Source organism: Sus scrofa, chromosome 14 (genome assembly GCF_054392235.1).
Source record: "Sus scrofa isolate SSC_HxYL_T2T_F1_AM1 chromosome 14, Sscrofa_HxYL_maternal_Yorkshire_Landrace_v2.0, whole genome shotgun sequence".
In the NCBI taxonomy this organism is placed as follows: Eukaryota; Metazoa; Chordata; class Mammalia; order Artiodactyla; family Suidae; genus Sus; species Sus scrofa.
The window spans coordinates 51,605,142-51,619,744 of NC_139396.1; the positions used below are offsets into that span (position 1 = coordinate 51,605,142).

Consider the following 14,603-nt stretch of genomic DNA (forward strand, 5'->3'; position numbering starts at 1 on the left):
TCTTTGTCTTTCTGGCTCATTTCACTCAGTATGAGATTCTCTAGTTCCATCCATGTTGCTGCAAATGGCATTATGTCATTCTTTTTTATGGCCGAGTAGTATTCCATTGTGTATATATACCACATCTTCCGAATCCAATCATCTGTTGATGGACATTTGGGTTGTTTCCATGTCCTGGCTATTGTGAATAGTGCTGCAATGAACATGCGGGTGCATGTGTCTCTTTTAAGTAGAGTTTTGTCTGGATATATGCCCAAGAGTGGGATTGTGGGGTCATATGGAAGTTCTATGTATAGATTTCTAAGGTATCTCCAAACTGTTCTCCATAGTGGCTGTACCAGTTTACATTCCCCCCAGTAGTGCAGGAAGGTTCCCTTTTCTCCACAGTCCCTCCAGCACTTGTTATTTGTGGATTTATTAATGATGGCCATTCTGACTGGTGTGAGGTGGTATCTCATGGTAGTTTTGATTTGCATTTCTCTTCTAATCAGTGATGTTGAGCATTTTTTCATGTGTTTGCTGGCCATCTGTATATCTTCCTTGGAGAAATGTCTATTCAGGTCTTTTGTCCATTTTTCCATTGATTGATTGTTTTTTTTGCTGTTGGGTTGTATAAATTGTTTATATATTCTAGAGATTAAGCCCTTGTCGGTTGCATCATTTGAAACTATTTTCTCCCATTCTGTAAGTTGTCTTTTTGTTTTCTTTTTGGTTTCCTTTGCTGTGCAAAAGCTTTTCAGTTTGATGAGGTCCCATGGGTTTATTTTTGCTCTAATTTCTATTGCTTTGGGAGACTGACCTGAGAAAATATTCATGATGTTGATGTCAGAGAGTGTTTTGCCTATGTTTTCTTCTAGGAGTTTGATGGTGTCCTGTCGTATATTTAAGTCTTTCAGCCATTTTGAGTTTATTTTTGTGCATGGTGTGAGGGTGTGTTCTAGTTTCTTTGCTTTGCATGCAGCTGTCCAGGTTTCCCAGCAATGCTTGCTGAATAGACTTTCTTTTTCCCATTTTACGTTCTTGCCTCCCTTGTCAAAGATTAATTGACCATAGGTGTCAGGGTTTATTTCTGGGTTCTCTATTCTGTTCCATTGGTCTGTCTGTCTGTTTTGATATCACCTATTTAGTTCTAATTAATTAAAAAAATTTTTAAAGGAATCCGTGCTTACAGTTTTTTGGTTTCTTTTGACCATGCCCACGGCATGTGGAAGTCCAGCCTAAGCACCTAACCCATGCCACAGCAGCAACCCGAGACGCTGCAGTGATGATGCCATATCCTTAACCCATTGTGCCACTAGGGAACACCCCTTGCTTATAGTTTAAAATGTCACATTTTTTGGTGCTTATGATCTTATATTAAAAAATAGTTTTATGCCCCTCTCTGTGATAACAAGTTAGCTTTCTCTCCCCACTTTTATCCCCTGTTTCTTGGTATTCTCAGGGTCCTTGATCCTGAAGGAGTTAATATGCCCTTCAGAAGGGAAGATTAATTTCAAGAGTTAGATGTGCGAGTCAGGCATATCTTTTAACTAGTATTTTCCCTAATTATGTCATCTTTTGTTCACCTGTTTGTTCCAGGGTGTTCCAGTTATAAGAGAATATCTGTTATACACCATCCGCTCTTTTAGTTTTTTAAGGGGATTTACTTACCATCGTATTTCATAGATTGGAAGACTCAAAGTGATGACATAAAGGGAATAGTGAAAGAAAGGGATTTTTCATTTGGCCTGGAGAAAAAATAAGATGGCTCTGGGGTTTCTGCTATGGCGAAGTGAGTTAAGGATCCAGCATTGCTGCAGCCATGGCATAGGCCACAGATGCAGCTTGGATTTCCTCCCTGGCCCAGGCAGTTCCATCTGCCACGGGTGTGGCTGAAAAAGGAAAAAAAGAAAAAAGAAGATGGCTCTGACAGCTGTATTTAACACCTTCCAATTCATTCAGTAAATGCACTGTGCCTCCTATGTGCCAGGTGTTCCTCTAGGTGCTGTGGATTTGGCAGTGACCAAAACCAGCACAGTGTTCTCTAGTAGACTTCCCATTGCATTAAAATCAAAATCTCAGATCCTTCCGAAGACCCGTAGGACCTGATGATCTGGACTCAGCTCTCTCGCTCCCCCTTTCTCTGTTCCAGCTCCACCGGCCGCTTTACTGTCTCCTCCACACACAGACTCATTCCCATCTCAGTATTGCTCTTTCTTCTGCGTGGAATGTTTTGCCCCCAGGTCTCCACATGACTGGTGTCTCCCAGTCCTTGAATTGTGGTTCACCTTAACCTCCTCAAGCATCCTTGCCCTGTCCCCCCAAATAAAGACCCTTCACAGCATTATCACATGACACTGCCGTGTTTTCCATGGCCCTCTACATGTTTTAAATGATCTGTTCATTTATTTACTTGTTCATTGTCTGTTTCCCTCCTCCAACCCTGACCAGAATGTAGCCTTCCATGAGTTTGGAAACTTTCTCATTCATCCGTTCTTTTCCACAGCACTTAGAACTATGCCTGGCACATAGGAGGTATTTGTATAATACTGTTGAAAGAGTCAGAGGGGTTTTAAATTCTATTGTCACATCATACCCTTAAAGGGGAGGAGTAACACTGTAAAGTACAGCCAGTAGTTAAAACCCATGGGTAAAAACCAGGCCATATAGATCTTGCCTTTCTGTAGGAGTTGCCCCGTAGAGCTGCCCAAAGCTAAACTGCTCTCCAGTGGAGATAACATAAAATACCTACGCTGATGCCTTCATCTCATAGATGATTAAGTTTTGGATCAGGGCTAAATCTGTATTTGGTAAATACCAATTAGCCATATTTACCTTTTAAAGTAAGATGCTTAACTTACAGTATGGCAGATAAGAAGCCACTTCACGAAATCGTGTTGCTCCCGGAACAGTCCCTTATTACCACTCATTGGACATTTTATAGCTTTATAAGCTGAGGCGCAGCGAGGTTAAATGACTTGTGTGGGACTCAGTGATGGATAGATGGGAATGTTCAGGGATGGTTAAGTGTTTCCTGTTTGTAGACCCATTCATTAGCCCAGCAGAACTTAACCAGCGTTCTTATTTTTTTCACAAGCGTTTACAAGAAAGGTAGCTGTCTCTGTTCCCACAGCATTTTATAGAAATATCAAGTGCTTATCACTTTTTACTGGAATTTTTTGAATTTCTCTGTCAGTGGCCAACCCCGTATTCTCTTTACATTTGTATCCTAAGGGCCCAAGCACACAAGAAATGCATATCGAATGAATGAATGAAAACTTAAGATTGGCTAAAGCATGAACACAGCTAAGATTTCCTTTAGCTGAGTTTCTAGTTTAAATAAATTTCATCTCCAGTAGTGACTTTTTTGCTTTTTAGGGCCACACCCAAGGCATATGGAGGTTCACAGGCTAGCCTATACCAGCTGCCAGCCTACGCCACAGCCACAGTTGCCAGCCTATGCCACAGCCACAGCAACGTAGGATCTGAGCTGCGTCTGCGACCTACACCACCCTGGATCCCAACCCACTGAGCGAGGCCAGGGATCGAACTCGCAACCTCATGGTTCCTAGTCAGATTCATTTCCAGTGTACCACAACGGGAACTCCTGAAATTTTTATCTTTAGTAATCTCCATGTCTCCTAAAATATACATGTGAAAATTGTGACTTAATGTAAGTGCATATATGAGAATACTCTGGCTGCCCTGGAACACATGAAAAATAAAACTTAACTTTATAAAATCATGTTTAAATGCTTAGAAAAAATTTGTAAAATGATTAAATAGAAAAGTGAGTGATTTTGGACTTCCTGTGACTTCTTGTCTCTGTTGAAGATACTTTGAATAATTACTACGGCTCTTTTATAGGAAGAAGTAAAGTGTATTTTCTGCTATATGAGTCAGGAATTCCAAGTTAAGTGAGAGAAAAAGTATAAGAAAACTGCCCATTCTAGGAACTAGGAACTAGTAATCATCCATTTGAAATAGACTTTGTGGCAATTTTTTTTTTTAAAGGGTAGATGTATATTCTGTTACCTGCATTTAGAGGAAAAGTAGCTGATCTGTTATTTGTGGTAATTTAATGATAAAGCTTCTGATCTGAGTGAAGCTTGTGGTCTATTTGAAGAATTTACTGCCCACAGCCTGTTAGACGCCTCTCAGAAAAACAATTGTCATAACAGTAACTCAGACTCACCCCGAAAGAATTCAACAAATTATCTAAAGAGATTACATCATCTTTAACTAATGTGCTATGTGCTGTTCGAGTGATATTGGTTAGTCTGCCTCTGAAAGGTGTGTAAGAGGAAACAGAGGCCAGTTTCATATAGGTTACTATCATACATCCCAGGATTAGCAGTAAGAGTGTTAAAAAGTCCAATTTGCCAGATTTACTTATTTAATTTTTTTTTTTAATTTTTTTTTTTTTCAATTTGCCAGATTTAGAATGGAGTATTCTCCCTGACATGGGCAAACTAGCTGCAAACATATATCAGACTCTTACACTGTCTGTCAGACACTCCATTGAACAGTTTTATGTGGATTATATTTTATTTAATCCTCACAATAGTCCTGTAATTATGCCCATTTTACTTATGAGGAAACCAGGATTTAGATGTTAAATAACTTGACTAACTCATCGACAGAGCTGACATTTGAATTTGTCTAACTTTGGAGCCCAGTCTTAGTCTGTGTCAGCATATTTCTTCCTTTGCTCATTTCTGAGCCATCGGAGTCAACCCCAAGCTTGGGGCATCTTTGTCCTTTCGTTGGCTTACCTGGGAAAGTGGCCTTTTGTGTGTAGTTCCAAAGGAGAAGGTCACCTTTCATTTCTTCAGCACATGTTTGTTGAGTGCCTCCCCTGCTCTGCTGGGCACTGTGGGGTGCAGGGCTGGACATAACAGGGTTCCTGCGCAGAGTTTTTTCCAACCTCCAACTCTGTCTTTCCTCAGTGACACCTGTCATGACACGGGGATTTTCTGAAATGTCTGGGCTCTGCCTGTTCGCTGTCACCTTTCACACACCCTTCCTGCCTAGAGTACCTTAAACCATAACTCCTTTAGTCCCTTAAATCAGTTTCACAGTTCTCTTTCAGAGAAAAGGTATATAGCTTTGAGGCTTTACATTTTCCATCTTCAACAAAGGTTAAATAGAGCTGGAAAAAAATTGTGTATCATAGGAAGTTGTATTCAGAGAAAAATTAGAAACAAATGAGGAGTTCTCATCGTGGCTCAGTGGAAACGAATCTTGACTAGTATCCATGAGGACGCAGGTTCATTCCCTGGCCTTGCTCAGGGGGTTAAGGATCTGGTGTTGCCATGAGCTGTGGTGTAGGTTGAAGACGAGACTCGGATCTGGCGTTGCTGTGGCTGTGGCTGGCAGCTGTAGCTCTGATTAGACCCCTAGACTGGGAACCTACATATGCCGAAGCTGTGGCCCTAAAAATCCAAAAAAGAAAAGAAAAGAATATTCTGAAGAAGAGTAGTGAGGGAAAGCAGCACTAGCAAATATGATACAGATTGTAAAGGAACAGTAATTTAAATGCTATGACACCAGCGCAGATAATGACGTTTTAAAACTATGAAAAGCTCAGACATATCTGTTCTTATGTACACATGATAAAATGAGTATTTAAAAGAAAAATGATGGCAAAGGAAGGAATAGTTAACTAATGCTGACAGGAAAATTTTGGAAATAATTAATTTTTGCATGTTATATCAAACAGTGGCTGGGACAAAGAGACATTTAATAATATTCACAGTTTTGAACAGATGATGTAAAATAAAATGTGAAGAACAGTAATGTTAACAGTTGTGGAAAAATTGAAAATATCAATATTTTTTTTTTAAATTTTTTTGTCTTTTTAGGGCCACACTTGAGGCATATGGAGGTTCCCTAGCTAGGGGTCTAATTGGAGCTGTAGCTGCCAGCCTTCGCCATGGCCACAGCCACGCTGGATCCGAGCTGCGTCTGCGACCTACACCACAGCTCATGGGAACGCTGAATCCTTAACCCACTGAGTGAGGCCAGGGATCAAACCCACAACCTGATGGTTCCTAGTCAGATTCGTTTCTGCTGTGCCACGATGGGAACTCTGAAAATAGCAATATTTTAAATATTTTAAAAATACACTTCATTGTGTGTGGCTGTGTGAATATGTCCTTAGTAAGTATGTGTTACTGCTTTACATGGATAATAATGTAAAGGAAGTTTGAGAAAACAAACACAAGCAATTATTCCAGTGGATTATGCATGAATTTTGTTTTTCTTTAGTGATGTAGAGATTTGTTTTTGTGGGAAATATTTATTTTGGAGCAGGAAACTCCCTCTGGAATAACAAGGTATTTTTTTTTAAAGAAAGGAGTAACTTAACTGCATGTTAATGACTACGCATTACACAGGCAATTTCATTGTTGGACTATACCAGGTACCGAATCCCTCTAGCAAATAAGTCACCCAGGTGAACTTTGCCAATCTCTGGAGAGAATTCTTCAGATTTGAGAGAAGGCGAAGAGAACCGCCACTTGTAGAAATGATGAAACACAGTACTTGATTATTGGCTGCAGCTGCGAAGGGTTAAGTTGTGGAACTGTAATTTTTAAAAAAAAATAAATTTTATTGGAGTTTAATTGACCTAGAAAGTTGTGTTAGTTTCAGGTGTACAGCATAGTAAATCAGTTATCCATATACAGATATCCATTACTTTTCAGATTGTTTTCCCATATAGGTTATTACACAGTATTGAATAGATTACCTTGGCTATACAGTAGGTCCTTGTTACCGATCTACTTTATATACAGTAGTATGTATATGTCATTTGCAACCCCCTAATTTATCCCTACTGCCCCACGTTTCCCCCTTGGTAACCATAAATTTGGTTTCAAAAATCTTTGAGTCTGGGAGTTCCTGTCATGGCTCAGCAAGTTAAGAACCTCACTAGTATCTGTGAGGATGTGGGTTCAGTGCCTTTTGGCCCCCTCAGTGGGTTAAGGATCCTGAGTTGCTGTGAGCTGTGGTGTAGATTGCAGATATAGCTCGGATCCCATGGTGCTATGGCTGTGGTGTATACCGGCATCAGCAGCTCTGATTCGACCTCTAGCCTGGGAACTTGCATATGCTGCAAGTGCTGCCAAAAAAGGAAGTAAAAAGTAATAAAAAAGGTAAAAAGAAAAAGAAAAGTCTGTTCCTTTTTTTCTAAGTTCTTTTGTATCATTGTGGGGGGGATGGGTGGTTAGATTGCACATGTTAGTGTAATTGTTTCATTCATTGTGACTTTCTCCTCCTGCAGGTTGGTGGCACGAAGGCTGGTGTGGTCCGGTTTCTGGGGGAGACAGACTTCGCCAAGGGGGAGTGGTGTGGTGTGGAGTTGGATGAGCCACTGGGGAAGAATGACGGGGCTGTTGCCGGAACCAGGTTTGTATGCAGCTGGAATCTAGTCACCCTTTTGCTCATCACCGTGGTCAAGCAGATCCCGCTGAGTGGATAACAAAATGGACCTGAGTGCTTTGAAGAGCTGCACTTCTATTTCCTGAGACTCATCTATTGATTTTTCCCCCAACTAGAATTGGAATTGTTCTTCTTACTGTCTCTTTTAGTAATATGTGCAGTGCATCTGAGTAGATTCTGAACAAGCATTTGGTTTATTTATTTATTTTTAAGACTTTTTTAAAAAGAAGTTTTGGGTTCACAGCAGAATTTAGGGGGAGGTACAGAGACATCCATAGTTCACCTTACGGCCCCACACATGCACAGCCTCCCCTGTTATTAACACCCTGCACCCAGGGGTACCTTTATTACAGCTGATGAACCTAAGTTGAGACATCATCACCCAGAGTCTGTAGTTTATATTATAGTTCATTCTTGGTATACTTTCTGGGGGTTTAGACAAGTGTCTAATGACCCCTTTCCACCGTTATGGTATCATGTATAGTATTTTCATTTTATTTTTCAAAATAGAAAGGAAGCGTTCTGTCTTTTTTTCCTTTGGCTTCTCTTTCTTTGATAGCAGTCTGAGCCTGAGTGAGTTTCTGGGCGTTGGGGACTGGGGGTAGGGGAGTGGAGAGAAGAAATTTGCCTTTGTTAGGACACAAGAACGCAAGATGTGTCTTTATATCTGATGGCAAGGATTCCATCCTGTGGCAGGAGAACTGACGCCAGGCACACCTCTACCCCACTCATACCTCCCAGGACAGGATGGGAGTTAAACCTCACAAATGAATGTAGGAGGCATGACCCACACTTCAGATGTTTTGAAGGCCTTAGGCACAGTTGTGATGTATGATGCATTATTAGTAGTAGTAGAAGGTGTAGTTAACGTTTTACTTATAAAATGTATACAGACTAATTATAAGCATATAGACCTTATGTATCAAATATAATAATAATGCCTTGAGGAGATCAAAATCTCTTGGTGCTGCCATGGTTATGAAGCCATCCTTGATATTAAGAGTTATAATTCTCTAGAGTCATAAGATTTCTAGTGTCAGTCCAGTAAACTGACTTAGCCATTGATATTTCCCCACCCTGATTTGAGTGAACCTGCCTGTTTGATTTCTTTTTCCTTTTGTTTGGTAAGGGTTTCTTTTCTTTCTTTCTTTCTTTTTTTTTTTTTTTTAGGTCTGCACCTGTGGCATATGGAAGTTCCCAGGAAGGGGTCGAATCAGAGGCTGGTGTACGCTATAGTCACAGCAGTGGGGGATCCAAGCTGAACATGCGCCCTACACCACAGCTCATGGCAACACCGGATCTTTAACCCACTGAGTGAGGCCAGGGATCAAACCCGTATCCTCATGGATACTGATGGGGTTCATTACCACAGAGCCTCAATGGGAACTCCTTGGCAAGGTTTTCTTAAGTGGAATCCCTGAATTGTTGAACTCCTCTGTTGTATGTTTATCAGATAGGAGAAATATTTTCCCTTCGTGTAGAATCTTGGTAACAGATGATCAATACCCTGTCTATGTATCATATTGTTATGTCCTCCTGTGTTTTCTAAAACATCATGGAGTTTGTTTACCAGCCTGCACACAAGTGAATGCTGCAGGCTGGTTGGTAAAATTCACAGTGAACCAGTCACAGGTTACCAGTCAGGAGAGCTTTTTGTTATAGTTGTTATTTCTCATAATTAAGTTTCTTTTTGCTACTGTTCTCATTCTTGTCCTCAAAAGGTATTTTCAATGTCAACCCAAATATGGCCTGTTTGCTCCTGTCCACAAAGTGACCAAGATTGGCTTCCCTTCCACCACACCAGCCAAAGCCAAAGCTGCTGCTGTGAGGCGGGTGATGGCAACCACTCCCGCCAGCCTGAAGCGCAGCCCCTCCGCCTCCTCTCTCAGCTCCATGAGCTCCGTGGCCTCCTCCGTGAGCAGCAAGCCCAGTCGGACAGGATTGGTGAGCCCCCCTTGCATATCCACATCCCAGGCATGACCAACGCCCCGTCAGTGCACCTGCTTTGCTTTGGGAAATGCTTAATCTCCCCCTGCCCTTGCACTAAATGCTAGTTGTAGTGTGTGAGAGCCCCTACAGATGTCAGAAAACAAACTGACCACTAGTAAGAATAAAAGCTTTAAATAGAGTTTTTAACAGCCCCTTTCTGATGCTTGAGGCTTTAAGTAAATGTCCCAGTTCTTAGTGAATCTCTAGTAACTACTGCTTCATCTAATATATGGCATGATTCTTTCTTCTGAAATTATTTTGGTGCAAGAATGATAGGAACATTGGAGGGATCCTTTGCTTCAAGGACCTGGGTCTCCTTCTCTTTGACTTCAACTTTAGGAACTAAAGTATTTTGAGCAAAGGCATGTTCTTAGAATTTCAATATTACATTAATACAGTTGAGCCGCCTGAAAGTAGTCACAGTGTGGAGTGTTCCTGATGGAGGATGCAGAAGGGAACTTGGGGAACTTGAAAGGATGCTAGGGAAAGCCAGGTGTTGTTTTGTCTTCTCTCTCCATCTCCCCCATCCCACTCCTCCGTCTTCCTCACTCTCCATCTTTCCTGTTTAGATCAGTAAGATAAAAATCATCAGAATCAAAACAGGCAGCCTCTCATTCTGTTTGTTAATGTCATGCTTTTTTAGGGTCAAAGCAATGACTGTTTGGATTCACTGCCCCCCCCTTTAGTTTATTCACTTGGAGTGAGGCAAACACTGCTTGAATTTGAAATGGCAGGATAAGGCTATACTCCAGATTGAGTCCTGGATCTCTGTGTTATGCCAGGGTCCACAGACGGGAGTTGGATTATGAAGCATGATGGGAAGTAAGGCCACTGGCCCTGGATTTCTTTTCACCTTCATTCCACTGATGTTGGACAGGGAAGGGAGGAGAGGAGGAATATTTCTTTAAAGCAGGGGTTATGCTCCTCTGCAGCCAGCTGGACTTCCTTCCTCTAATGTTCATGTAAAATAAATAACCTGCTCGGACTATGTCATTTTGCATATAAAAGAATATCTGGGCGTTCCCGAGGTGGCACAGCAGAAATGAATCCCACTAGTATCCATGAGGATGCAGGTTTGATCCCTGGCCCCCCTTGGTGGGTTGGGGATCCTGAGTTGCCACAAGCTGTGGTGTACGTCACAGATGCAGCTTGGATCCCTTGTTGCTGTGGCTGTGGTGTAGGCCAGCAGCTATAGCTCTGATTTGATCCCTAGCCTGGGTACCTCCTTATGCCACACATGTGGCCTAAAACATAAAAGCCAAAAAAAAAAAAAAAAAAAAAGTCTGTGTCTTCATAAAAATTATAAATGAACTTTATGAGAAAAGCTTGACAAGAACTTTTTGGATGTTTGAATGAAATGGAGGTGAAGAAACCCCTCTGTTTGGACCATGCCGTATTAGCATGGATTGGTGAACTCTAAGGTGTATGTCTGGTTTACTTTGCTCATCCGGGAACAATTCTGCAGAAGTGTCTACCCTGGGTTAGAAATTCTTTCTTGAGTAATTTTTATTGCGTTGTAATTAAGTGTCTGTTTGGAGAATACCCAAGCCCTCCTTGCTCCCTCCAGCCTCTTTTACTTTTTTTTTCTTTTTTGGCTGCCCTGTAGCACATGGAATTCCTGGGCCGGGGATCAGATCCAAGCAACAGTTGCAACCCAAGCTGCAGCTGCAGCAATGCCAGATCCTTAACCTTCTGTGCCGGGCCAGCCATCAAACCTGTGACCTAGCGCTCCCCAGACACCGTCCATCCCGTTGCACCATAGTGGAAACTTCTAGCCTCTTGTACTTTTTAGACCAGTTCTGACTCCTTTTAGCTCACACCTCATTCAGTGACAAAAACTAGCAAAAGAGAAATGAGTTTCCCTGCCTTGTAAAACAGCTAGTTTTTGTACATCTTTCTATAGAGAGCTGTCATTTTTTAAGGCAAAAATGACCATAAATGAATATACCAAAAATACAGAATAATTGAAAGCATGACTTCCTAAAAAGACATCTCAGCAGTAGGATTCCTTGTGTGTATATGAAAATGCCGAAAGATTCTTTAATGATCTTCTGAAAGTGTTGAGTACAGAGGTGCCCAAACTTTTCAGTTTCACAGACACTTAAGTACAACGCAATAAAAATTACTCAAGAAAGAATTATTTTTTCACAGTGCCTATAGGCCAAAAGAAATAACTAACAGTCCTGTTTATTAAGTAATTAGGTCCAAACAACTTAATACTTATGTCCTTACAATTTAGTAGCTCTTCAAAAAAAAAACAATGACACGCATTAATTGAAAGGAAACGTAACATTTTGTTTTCATTCTTAAATAGCCACAGTTACTATTAGGTTGCATGCTCTCGTTGGGCACTGTGTATCCTGTCAAAGGGTGGACTCTTACCGAGCACTACCGTCCCCATGTCCTGTGCTGCATGGAGTTTTGCACAGAACTTTCTTTTTGTCCTGGCAGTAGCCAGAACCCAGCTTTGGAAAGACATGACGTTATGGAAAGGAATGTAGTACAGACCACAACTGAAACCCAGTTGCCTCCAGCTAGTAGTTTGCACTGTGTCCAACAGTTGTCGCTGTTTCCCTAGGCATTTAGAAACATTCCACAGCACCCTGTGAGTTTGCTGCAGCACCCTGGGGTGTATCTCTGTGGAGGGTTTGGGAACCTCAGATTTAGTGTATCCAGGAAGAATTGCTAGGACGGGAAAGTATAACCACGTGGTGAAATTGGAAAATCAAGGTCAGAGAGTTAAAGAGAACAAGGAATTGCTGCCCTCCCTCTGCCCCCCCCCCATCTATTTAAGTAATTCAACAATTTCACTAAATAGATACAGCAAAGGACAATTTGGGTTTAATTCACTCTCATAGTCGAGCAGCTACCCAACTATTCATTGACGGCAGATCCTTGCTGTCAGTCTGTATCCTGGATGGGGTTCAGGGAGATGGATGATGAGAACATTCGAGTGGCAAAGAAGGCTTTGATTGCAGAGGATGAAGTCAAGTCAGCCTTTATCTAGAGTGAAGTGAACAGCCTTGGACAAACATTTGCCAAGGGATGAGGCCCTTCCTGGACAACTTTCTGGCCCTGGAGCCCAGCTTGGAAGAGTATTATTCAACTTGCCCAAATTACCGATTAACCTTTAACAGAAGATTATTTTCTCTGTCCTCACATGATGATTATCCTCATGGGGGAACACTGGGCACGTGAAACAGCAGAGATTAACAGAAGGCAGAGCTGAACCCCATTCCCTCTCTATAACCTCTGTTTTCTCCCTCCTTCCCTCTCCTACTTTCTGCCCACCCCCGTGCCCCTTTTCTTCCTTTCCCTTAGGTGTGTACTTGCACACTCACACATGCTTAGAAGGCAAATACAGGTTTCCTTGTACTCTTATCTTTACAAATCCCTCTGCCTAGCATTCAGGCCCTCAAGGCTGGCTTCCTGAGTGTAATCAGCTCCTCCTCTCATGGTGAAAGAAAGATGAAGAAAATCCTGACAAAGATCCAGCTATGTAATCAATTGAAGGAAGGTTTGTGACTCCAAGGGTGACCTCTTGGTCACTTCATGATATTTAGAATCTTAAGAAGATGAAGAAAGTCTTATCCTCAAGCTTGAGGACCAAAAAAATTGGCCAAATTATCATAACATGAAAATAAAATTAATGAAGCTCAGGCCAAAATGGAGTCTAGAGAAGCTTAATACAAGGGTTCTAAGAAAATTTTCAGGATTCCTCCCACACCCTGTCAACCAAGCTCAGGGAACCTTTGATTTTGAGCCACTTCTTCTAAACATCTTCCTGGCTGTTCCATGGCCTCTTTGCGTTGACGTGTTGTTTGTGAAGTTGGCAGACAAGAGGCACGTGCTATCTCACTTCCTCGATGAAAAGCCTTCCCTAATCCTCAGGGAGCCTGGGCGCTTGGGCAGCGCTTTTGCTTTTTCGAAGGGATGCCCGCCATGCATGCATCGCTCCCTCCTCACACCCCTGGTAGCGTCAGCTCTTCACTTCTCTGACTTTGCTTTTGCAGTTGACTGAAACCTCGTCCCGTTACGCCAGGAAGATCTCCGGCACCACCGCCCTCCAGGAGGCCCTGAAGGAGAAGCAGCAGCACATTGAGCAGCTGCTGGCTGAGCGGGATCTGGAGAGGGCGGAGGTGGCCAAGGCCACAAGCCACGTGGGGGAGATAGAACAGGAACTAGCTCTGGCCCGGGATGGACACGACCAGGTGAAGTCTGGTGCCAGCCTTGTTGCGGAGACGGTCACGGGTTCTAAGTTGAGGGAGGAGGCAGAACATCGGACCTGGTGCTTGGCACCAGGCAACTGGTCTTGAGAGCCCTGGAAATGAGTGTAAATGTTTTTGCTGGGCTGGTTAGCACGCTGTGCCTGGGTACCCGTTGCATGATTGTAACGATGAGGTTCTTTCCTTCTCCAGTCTGCCGTACTCTTTGGGTCTTTACATCTGGGTCTCTGTGTGTCAGGTGAGCATGTGTATTGGGAGGTTAGCATTGGTGACAGCTCCTGTTCTGTTAGATTATTCCTCGTATGAGTTTCAGCTTCAAAAAGAAGAGAGTTGTTTGAGCATTGCGCCCTGTTGCTTTAATGGTACGGTTTTTCATCATCCAGCTCCCAGGAGTGCCACAGAGAATAACCTATTAGGGGTCATAGGGAGGATGTTAATGTGACAAGCTCTTGAATGATGCTGACCCACAGCGTTGCCACTTAGCTGGAGCCCGTGGGAGGCATCCCTGGGCCTGCATCCAGGTCAGAAAGCAGCCACTCACTGACGCCCTTGCCTTCCCCAGCACGTCCTGGAGCTGGAGGCCAAGATGGACCAGCTACGAACGATGGTGGAAGCTGCCGACAGGGAGAAGGTGGAGCTGCTCAACCAACTTGAAGAGGAGAAAAGGTGCCCCCCAAACTGCTCTCGTCCTAAATGACCTGAGGGAGGGCTTCCCATTAACAACCTTGTTAGTGTCCAGCTCTTAGAACCGGAGGACTGTCTGTGTGGTCGGCAGAGATTGAACCCCTCAGAAGTTCCTGAGCCAGGAGTCAAATCAGAGCTGCAGCTGCCGACCTACGCCACAGCCACAGCAACACCAAGTCCTGAACGAGGTCAGGGATCGAGCCACATCATCATGGATACTAGTCCAGTTCTTAACCTGCTGAGCCACAATGGGAACTCCGAGAATCGTTTGCTTTGGTCTGA

General features: G+C 42.8%; 1 protein-coding gene across 19 annotated transcripts in view; it reads left to right on the top strand.

Annotated features, from left to right (window-relative positions):
• The window catches only part of CLIP1 (CAP-Gly domain containing linker protein 1), a 147,537-nt gene that overhangs the window by 61,137 nt on the left and 71,797 nt on the right, over nucleotides 1–14,603 (top strand). For all 19 annotated transcript variants that reach the window (XR_014827225.1, XR_014827226.1, XM_084996045.1 and 16 more), the window contains exons 4-7: nucleotides 7,265–7,389; nucleotides 9,144–9,366; nucleotides 13,425–13,622; nucleotides 14,200–14,303. Coding sequence is in view for 17 of the 19 variants with exons in the window: in XM_084996045.1 (XP_084852171.1) it covers nucleotides 7,265–7,389; nucleotides 9,144–9,366; nucleotides 13,425–13,622; nucleotides 14,200–14,303 (650 nt within the window). In the remaining 2 variants the exon portion in view is untranslated. The remainder of the gene's footprint in view (nucleotides 1–7,264; nucleotides 7,390–9,143; nucleotides 9,367–13,424; nucleotides 13,623–14,199; nucleotides 14,304–14,603) is intronic.